The sequence below is a fragment of the Verticillium dahliae genome, genomic scaffold, assembly GCF_000150675.1.
Source record: "Verticillium dahliae VdLs.17 supercont1.8 genomic scaffold, whole genome shotgun sequence".
Taxonomy (NCBI): Eukaryota; Fungi; Ascomycota; class Sordariomycetes; order Glomerellales; family Plectosphaerellaceae; genus Verticillium; species Verticillium dahliae.
Window position 1 is genome coordinate 1259170 of NW_009276927.1, and position 10064 is coordinate 1269233.

The following is a 10064-nucleotide window of genomic DNA, read 5'->3' on the forward strand; positions in this document are numbered from 1 at the left end:
GTCAAGGTCTACACTGACCACAAGAATCTTGCACACTTCACAACGAACAAAGACCTCAACAAACGACAGATTAGATGGGCGGAATTCCTCTCGGAATTCAACTTCACCATCATCTACCGCAAAGGATCTGAGAATGGCAGGGCAGATATCTTGAGCAGACGCTCAGACCACGAACAAACCACACCCCCAAACAATAACGCAATCCTCGCAAGCGACAAAGAAGGAAATCTAATCCCGTACCACCGTACCTTGGCGGTCACCACACGAATAAAACCCGCCAAGCCACCCAAGAGCACCACAGAGCTCATCGAACAAGTCCACGGGGCCAAGGCCCACGGACACCAAGGAGTAGCGAAAACATTCGCCCGACTCAGAAAACATCACGACTTCAAAGGAACCAGACAGGACGTCACAGCAGTGATCCGCAACTGCAACCTCTGCAAGAAAAGCAAGGCAGAGAGACACAGGCCCTATGGAGAACTCAAAGCACTACCAGTACCAACCGCAGCCTGGGAGTCAGTCTCACTGGACTTCATCACCAGCCTGCCACCATCGAAGGAACCCTTAACTGGGACCTCTTACGACAACATCCTAGTAGTCGTCGACCGACTCACCAAGTACTCCTACTTTCTCCCGTATAAAGCCACAGGAACGGCAGAAGACCTCGCCTATGTGTTCCTCAGGAACATTGTGGGACAACACGGACTCCCAAAAGAACTGGTGTCAGATAGAGACAAGCTCTTCACCAGCAACTTCTGGAAGTCACTCATCGCTCAACTTGGAGCCAAACATAAGCTATCCACGGCTTTTCACCCGCAGACAGACGGACAGACAGAAAGAACGAACCAGACTCTAGAGCAGTACCTTCGGTGTTATATCAACTACCAACAAGATGACTGGGTCACATTACTACCCATCGCACAGTTCGCATACAACAGCTCACCAAGCGAGTCAACAAAGGAATCACCCTTCTATGCCAACTACGGGTACAACCCAACAGCCTACGCGGAACGCCGCGAAGCACCGGACACGCCAAAAGCGACCAACATTGCGGTCAACATCCGCAAGATCCAGGAACAAATCAAGCTCGACCTCGAGCTCGTACGCACCAGAATGACCACGTACGCCAACAAGACAAGGATGAAGGGACCATCCTTACAGGAGGGAGATAGCGTCTACCTCATCCGCCGAAACATCAAAACCAAACGACCAAACGACAAATTGGATTTCAAGAAACTAGGACCATTTAAAATTCTCAAGAAACTCTCGGATACCAACTACCACCTCTCATTACCAGAGAACATGAAGATTCACCCCGTTTTTCACATTGCACTACTAGAGCCAGCACCACATAACGCACCACTCGAAACAAACGTGGAAGTCGAAAATACCAACGAGTATGAAGTCGAAAGAATCCTCGATCACAGAAAGATAAGCAAACAAGAAGAATACTTGATCAAATGGAAGAACTATGGGCATGAAGAAAACACATGGGAACCAGTCAAGAACCTGAACTGCCCGCAGTTGCTCCAAGAATATCATCGCCTGGCACAGGACCAAGGTCGGAAAATTCCTCCCCGAAGCCCAACGAGGACCAGTCCACGACGCCGCTAGCACCCCACTCCTGAAGGTCCTGAACCACGTTGGCCTCCTGAGCCTCGAGGCTTAGGTTGTCCCCGCCCAGAGGAAGGACGCCGTCCTCCTCATCCAACTGACGAATCCCACGAGCAAACAACTCTTCCCCACGAGCCTTCGCCGCCTTCCGCATCTTGCGAAGACGGGACAAACGACCCAAGGCCGTCGCCAACTTCGTTTGGAGCACCTCCAACTCCATTTCAGCATCCTCAATCTCAGCCTCTCGCTTCTTCTGCTCTGCAAGAGCCTTTTCCACTAGACGATCATTAGAAAACAGGACCATGACCCCACCAGGGACCAACTTACGCGCAGAAACCACGCTCACACCATCACAAGAGCGACCGCGACGGATGCACTCCCCACAGCGAGAAGAACCAGGGGCGGTCTTACAGACGAGATGTCGCTTGAAGCACCCCGTACAAGGCATCTTGATTTCGCCCTCGGAGTCAATCAAAGCAGCGAGCGCCTTTCTTTGGTCGGTTTTGGCAGACGAACGTTTTATGACACGACCTGACATTTTGTCATGGTTAGTAAGGATGACAAGAGAAGAACCACCGCAGGCGGCTGGGACTTACTACTTATGGCCGCTGGGACATCGGCCTGGAGGAGGAGCATCATGTAACAACCAAGGAAGCAGGGCGGCCGCGAATCGACGACCCCGCGATCAGGGAGCGCGATAAGATAAGAATCGGGCCCACCTGGCAAATCACGTGATGGCTCACTCAGACATAAAGGGTGAGTCGTCGGGCTCACCAAGGACGCCGCAGTGAGCCAGGGAATGGCTCACGGGATAACACACCGTGATCCTAACATCATGGATCACCAACAACTAACCAGTGAGCCATCCAACATGAGCTCACCACCTAACACAACAAGGACAGGATGGCAGGTATATAAGGACGGACATTCTGGACTTGTAGATACATTCTTTCTCACGACAGTGATCAATCTAAGTCTTACCTTGTATTCATTGTAACGAGTGCGCAACGCCTTACGACACCACATCGTCTCAGAGTCACAACCTAAGCTTCTGCAAACAGCAACCCCAACCCTCTGACAGTGTTCCCCCTTCGGAAGCTGCCAGGTCGTAACAATTAAGTTATTTACTTTTTAAGCCTTTCTAGCTTATTCTTTAAATTAGAATAGATAATAATATTAAGAATACGATTAGAGCTTTATAAACCTTATTAGCTCTACTCTACTATTTAAATTATTATTCATTTCTATAATTTATAAGTAATAATAATAAAAGGTTATTTAATATTATTAAGGGAGAATCTAGGTAATCACTAAAGGTAGATATAGATTATAGAATATAGGGATAATAAAGAAATAAATAAGTAAAGGAGGATAGAGGAAAGAAGAGAGGAAAGTCGTTATATCTTAAAGAGGAAGTATTAGATTATTAAACGGATTAAAGATTCTAATAGCCCTAATACTTAGCTATAGAATAATATAGTTTTCATTTAGGTCGAAAGTAGATAGGTAGGTAGATAAGTAATAGAATATTTAATTGAAGATTAGGCTTTAATTAAGCTTAAGGGAAAATAAGGCTTATCTTAAAAGGTATCTACCTTAAATAATTAGGAAAATATAAATTAGATAGGAATTACTATTTAAAGGGAAATAATAAATATATATTATTATAGAAAAACGTAAAAAGTAGGTCTAGGGGATAGGCTCTATATATAGTAGACTAAACTCTAATAGCTATATATAGATAGAGCGCTTAGACTTCCTCTAGACCTATATAGAAGTTAAGTCGGTTTTACCCTAGTTTATAAGCTTAGCTAGTAAGAGATAAGAGAAACTAATAGCTTATTACTATAGGATAGCTCTATTAAATATTATAAAAAGTGAACTATTCTATAGCCCCGCTTTTCTACTTTCTAATAATATATATATTAATATAGTTTAGCTTTTATTCTAGCTACTAGAGGAGTTATAAGACTCTAATTTCTATATATTAATATATATCGTAGACGATATAGGAGGTATTAGGTAATAATTAAGGGTATTACTTAATTATAGGAGGAAGAAATAATAATAGATAAGAGGAAGGGAGAGATAAAAGTAATTATATCTCGAGAAGGAGATATTAGATTAAGAAATAGATTAAAGATTATAATAGCCTTTAATAAGAACTATAAAATAATATAGGTTTTATTCGGATCGAAGGTAAATAAATAGAAGGGTTAATTAAGAAAGTTATAATTAATTAAGAAGAGTATTTAAATTAATCCTAATAGAAATAAAGTATATCTTAGAAGGTATCTATTTATAATAATTAAGAATAAGGGATTTAAATAAGAATTACTATATAAGGGGGACTTATAAATATAGTTAGAATTAGATAATTATTAAGACTTAAAAAGCTAAAGAATAAGTCTAGGGGGTGCCCTCTATATATTATAGACTAACCCTTAGTAGCTATATATAGATAAGGCGCTTAGAGTACCTCTAGACTTATCGGGAAGTAGAGTCGGATTTTAAGCTTTAGCTAATAGGGTATAAGAGAAGTTAATAGCTTATTATAATAGAATAGCTCTATAGAATATTATAAAAAGTATACTATTCTATAGCTACGATTTCCTCTTTTTAATAATCTATATATCGTTATAGTTTAGCTTTTATTTAAGCTACTAGAGTAGTTATAAGACTCTAGCTCCTATAACTCCTATATTTATATAAACCCTAACTTAGTATATAAGCTATATTAATAACCTCTAAGTAAATAGGGTAAATAATATAAGACTTATATTATAACTTATACTCTCTCTCTAAATTACTATTACTTATATAAATTAGATATATCTATCTAAATTATAAACTATATAAGCTATATTTTATATACCCCTAGGAGCTAGGAACCCTAGCTATAGTAATTACTATATTAATAATCCTCGATAATAATTACTACCTTAGAAAAACCCCTAATACTATTTTAATACTATTAAATATAGAATAACTCCTTAAAATTTATTTTTTATATTTTTCTATACTTTATACTTTATATTATTATATTATTACTACTATTCCTTATTATATAAAACTCCTATTTAATTTAGATACTTTAAATTATTAATAATAAATACTTCTTAAGATAACCTTTATTTCTTCCAAGAATAATCTAAGCTATTTCTATAACTATATATATATCTTTACTCTAATTTAAAATTATATTTTCTTATACTTAAAAATGAAAGCTATTAGAATATTTAAGTTGTTTTTTGATTTTGATTTTCCTTCTAAATATAAAGACTTCTATTTCTTCTTCTCTCTTATACTTTTATTTATTTATTCCTCTATTATCCCTTTATTTATTAAGATAATACTACCCTAGTCATTATATAGAACCTCCCTTAATAGATCCTTTAATAGTCATAGTAATCTATTGTTTTTCTTATTGCCCTATTATACCTCATGCTCACACGAGATGTTGATTGGGCCTCATGCGATGATCTCACGGATCCAGAGACCCCAGTCCTCGAGTCGGCGATTCAGTGCCCCAGCCTTTATATTTTAGGAGTCTCGATTTGACTAGCTAGCATTTGCGTTGCATTCCAAGTCCACTGAATACGCAAACATCTATCATCCAATTCGTGCTTAATACTTTGAACCCCGCATAAAACATATGCCCTCTATCTCCTAGGGAGACAGACAATGGCAGCCCGAGCTAGACTCAATGTCCAGACCTTTCCCCGGCCGCCCCTCGTCGAGAAGATATCGTGGCACATTCAAATTAAATGGAAAGGGACTGTAACAGCAGAGACGAAAGACGCCTACTGGGTGCTCGAGACGCACCACCCGCCCAGTTCGTTGCGCCGTTCCCTAGCCTCGTCTTTCCACTTTCACGTGCTATTCAAGACTACGTGGAGACACAGACTCGCAAGTGACAGCCCACTACATCCCACCCGACGCGATGAAGGTCAACCTCGCCAACACGCGGCGGAGCATCTACTGCGAGTGGAAGGGCGCGGCAATCTACTACGCCGCCGCAGCCCCCGGTACGGGCGAGACCGTCTCGAACCGCATCTGGTCCTATGACAGCCCGTCGCGGGGTTTCGAGCCGATCCCGGGCTACCTCTCGCTCTACGCGGGGCCCTGGGAATGCTTCGTCGACGGGGAGCTCGTCGAGGCGCAGCCGGGCGACTTTTACGGTGGGTGGGTGACCTCGGAGATCGAGGGCATCGTCAAGGGGCGGAACGGCAATTTCGACCCCGACATTTAGTCCGCGAAAGCTGAGCGTTGGGCCATCTGGGGACGACGGCAGGGCGATACCAAGATTGGCGAGGGCGGGGGTGTCAGGCCTCAGCCGAATCCAGTTGTCACATGGCCCTGCCTACTCCCGAGCCAAGCACAGCGCAGCGCATCACAGCTCGCCCGCGTGGTCCCCTCATCGCTTGTAGGCAGCCAGGCAGGTCAGACGCAGCAATCTCAAGTTTTGTTTTCTGCCCTCCCTGCTGTGGATCGAGCGGAGAGCAGCCTGCATAAGATGGGTTGAGGAGGAGGGGCCTTCGTCGAGCCAAGTCTCTTGACACTCGGTCGTCGGCAGCCATCTCCGTCAAAGTTAGAAGGGGGAAAAGAGCGATGAGCCAAGTCTCTTGACACTCGGTCGTCGGCAGCCATCTCCGTCAAAGTTAGAAGGGGGAAAAGAGCGATCGTGGAACCTCACGTGGCCCATCGGTAGTCTGAAAGAGTAAGGCACCTAGCTCACCCCGCGTTTTGCTCCGTGACCCAGTTCGTTGAAGGCGCACAGGTCGTTCGTCTCGTCTCGCCTGGCCCTCGTCTCGTCCCGCGAAGCGACGGCAACGGGTTTCCGGGATGGCATGGAGGGCCATGGCCCCTGGGCCTGACAGTACTCGTCAAATGGGAGATTGCATGGATGCCGAGAAGGGTGGCTCCATTGCCCAGCCGATGTGCGAAGGGGAGAAGTGTGTGTGTGAGTCGAGGGTGTGGTACGGAGGGAGTCCAGGGAGATTTCCCCGTCGCCCTTCATTGACCCGCCGCATCAGATTGGGAGGATATGGGGAGAGGCCTATCTGGGCCTGGTCTTCGCTTCCTTTCGCGGGGAATGCGGGGACGGAAGACGGAAGATGAGGCTCCCCCTCTTCTCCTCCCCTTCTCCCCTTGTTCCCTTCTCCCCTTTCTCTCTCCCTCCTCCCTGGTGGCGTGCCCTGCTCTGGTCTGTCGCCCCCCCCTTGAAAAGCCCTCCACTCACACATCCAAACCCAAGCGGCCGAGAGGCGCCGTGAATCTGCACTGCACTGCACTTGCAGCGGCCCTCTGCCGCAAGGGGAATGAGGGGAAAGAAGGGGAAGGTCGAGGATGAAGTGACGGGGGCGAGGCGTTGATCGCAGGGAGCACGATATGGAGCAAGAGGAATGGAATGAGATAGTCCGACGTGGACAAAGCCCACTTGCCATTTTGCCTGCATCCCTCAGCAGCCAGCCAGCAAGCACGAAAGAATACTGTCTGTGACGACAGACTAGGCGCTTGCCGATTGCAGGGCGCTATTGGATGAGGCAATGGGATGTTCCAAAATTCGTCCTAACATGTAAGCGACGCACAAGAAATAAATAGTGTCCAGCCCCAAATCACAGAAAACCAAAAACAAGACAACGAAGAGGACCAGCCCCCACGTCGCACAGGCAGTGATCAACCTTGAAAAGAGAGATGCCCCTGAAGATGCTCACACCATCGGCGGCTCATCGGGCAACGCCCAGCCGATGCACTGAACGGCTGCATTGGGGTTATTCTGGAGACCGGCGAACAAGCTGAGGCCTTGTTTTGCTGGACGTACATGTACGTGATGGCAAGCGAGGGAGGGGGACCAGAAGCCACTGGCCAGAGAGATGGCCGACCAAACGTGGAGGGCTCTTTGTCATGTCCGGTGGGCGGCGGAGAAGCTGGCGGATCCGCCAAGTTGCGTCATGATGCAGTCCAGAGGAACAGGCGCAGCGGAAGGAAGCCAAAGGAATGACGGTGGTCACAGAAAAAAGACATGGCGCTCTCTGGGCCCGTCGATTCGATTATCAACGATTCAAGGAAACACGGAGAGAGAGTGTGTGGCGTGTGCTGACAGCGGGTCAATCGGGAGGGGAGCGGCGCAAGATGGCATGCCGTCGGTTTGCCGTCGCCCGTCTGCCGTCCGCCAGCAAGCCTCCAGGCTCAAGCCATGCGTGGCCAAGGTAAGGTAACGGCCTGGCGTGGAGGGAGGATGAATGGTTTGATGGACGCGAACAGGAACGAAGACTGGGGAACAGGTTGCGTAAGATGTCGTGGTATCGGATGGGTTACAGGACGACATAACCTTTGCTCTTGAGCGAGGGACCCGCCCAACTCGCTATACGATGGCGCGATGGTGCAGATGGTGCTCCACTGGCCAGATTCCGTATTCGTGCCTAAATAGAAACACACAAGAAAGATAGGGGGGGCTTGGGGGCCATCGACTTCTATGGAGATCCATGGATCTATGGATCCTTAGACCCACCGCGTCAGTTGCAATGGTGAAGGCATCCTCGGGGCGACAAATGGTCATTTCCGCCGCCTTCGGCCTCGGCGGCGATGTGATGCGAAGAAAGGTTGATTTGATTAATTGCTTTGATGGGCAATATTCCTTTGCCCCCAACGAAGGTTTGAGGTAGAACAAACCTTATGGTGAAAGGGGGATCTGGTGAAAGGGGGAAGGGCACTTTGACTACATGTACAGTACTAAGCACATGGTACATGGTACATCTCTGTGAGGACGGGCTGACAAGAGTCAAGCCCACACGACCGTCTCAGTCTGGTGAAACGGGCAAACGCACGTTGAACGGGACGCATGAAAGCCGTCATGTCAGTTCCTTTTTTTAAACTCGAGCGGGCGACGATCGGTGTGTGGATGGCGCGTACTTGGTATGCGCTGTTGGAGCAGGTTGATGGCGGGATGGATCCTTTGCAACCGGTGCCCAAGTGCCTACCTATAGATACATGTACCTAGGTACCTTGGTAAAGCAGGTGGTGACTTGGCTGCTGCTAGCGGCTTGCTGGCTGACTGCTCACCACAGCTGAGATGGCTGAGGTCATGGCTGACGTGCAGTTCAGCGCTGGGTCCCTTAGCCACTGGCGCGTTCCGTACCCGCTCTGGCGCAACAGGCCAAACCACAAAGCCGTGGCTACCTGCTAGGTCTGTTTTTTAGTGCCTCCAGAACCTTAGCATGATACCGTACCTATCAGTACCTACCTCCCTATTCAGGATCCCACTCTGATAGAGTTCTTCCTGCTGGGTATACCGTCGACACCTAAGAGGGTAGGCACTAAGAGGATGGAACCCATGAACTGATACCAAAAGGCGAGACAACGCAAACTCACGCGTTATTTCGCCCAGACCAGTAAGGAGGCTCGTCAGATTGCAAGTCAATCTCGCACGTGAAGGACCCTGGAGATCATCCTTGAGGATGATCACGTTTGAGGGGCCTGGGGCGAACTGGATCGAGTCGAGGTCCCTGACTACTGTACTGTACCGTGCCTACAGAGAGAGAGGCGAGGGGCCCTGGCGCTCCGTGCTCTTCAGGGGCCCGTCCATGCTGCTGTGGCAGGTCGAAGGCCCTGGGAGGGGGCGAGGTTGGTGCTGATTACAGGTGTTTCTGGCCCGTGGGGCTGTTTTGTCCCTTTTGGCCCGTGTCCGTGGAATCCCATTTGGCCGTTGCGAGTCTCCTTCCGCGAGCGCAGATCCGACATTGCCATTGGTCGCTCGCTCCTTCCCACGACCGGCACCACACAGCGAGGACTCCGCCCCCCTGCAGCTGGCCCTCCAGCCTCAACCCTGCTCCGCCGGTGGCGGCCCCTTCCCGGAGGCCAAGGGAACCTCTCCCAACACCCCTGCTACCTGTCTCCTTTCTGCCTGTCCTCTGCTGCCACTGCCCCCAGACACGGACCACACCCTTGCGGCCGCCTGGGCCAGAGCTTCCGTTCCTGCCTCAGGCACACATACCCACACGCCCGCAACCCTCCCCTTAGACCCCCCCCCCTTTCGAGTAGGGCCCCCAACGCCTGCCCCCCCTTGATTCAAACGTAGCCTTCGATCATAAAGAGGCCACATCGCCCTTTCTGAAGTCCGCTCCAGAGCACCTGACGAGACAAACCGACCACCGTGTCCTTTTCCCTTTTCCACTACTGCCTTGAGGATTACCTCATACCTCCTCCATCGTTGAGTCACTTCATTGGCTGACTCATTCATCGAGTCGCTTCGTCCATCATGTGGTCGATCTAGGCAGCCAGATCTATCCCTTATTTGTATTGTGAGGTTCGGACGGCATTCCCACCACATGCAAACAGCAACCACCAGCCAAGAAACAGAAAGAAAGCCTGCAATAACCGATTCACTTCGGCTTGCACCACCATCTCACACACCTGCCAAAGACTTTGTCTCTGCCACAAACGATCCA

At 48.1% G+C, this 10064-nt stretch overlaps 2 protein-coding genes across 2 annotated transcripts in view; both read left to right on the forward strand.

Moving 5' to 3' along the window:
* Window positions 1-5298: 5298 nt before the first annotated feature.
* Window positions 5299-5866, forward strand: VDAG_04930 (uncharacterized protein; the record flags this gene model as incomplete). Its single annotated transcript, XM_009654534.1, has 2 exons — window positions 5299-5449; window positions 5520-5866. 2 exons carry the CDS (start codon window positions 5299-5301, stop codon window positions 5864-5866), a joined length of 498 nt encoding a protein of 165 aa, XP_009652829.1.
* Window positions 5867-9874: 4008 nt separating this feature from the next.
* VDAG_04931 (transcriptional activator hac1) overlaps window positions 9875-10064 on the forward strand; it is a gene marked incomplete at both ends in the record, with an annotated part of 1807 nt that continues 1617 nt past the window's right edge. The window contains one exon of the mRNA XM_009654535.1: window positions 9875-9879. Within this exon, the coding sequence (XP_009652830.1) occupies window positions 9875-9879 (5 nt within the window). The remainder of the gene's footprint in view (window positions 9880-10064) is intronic.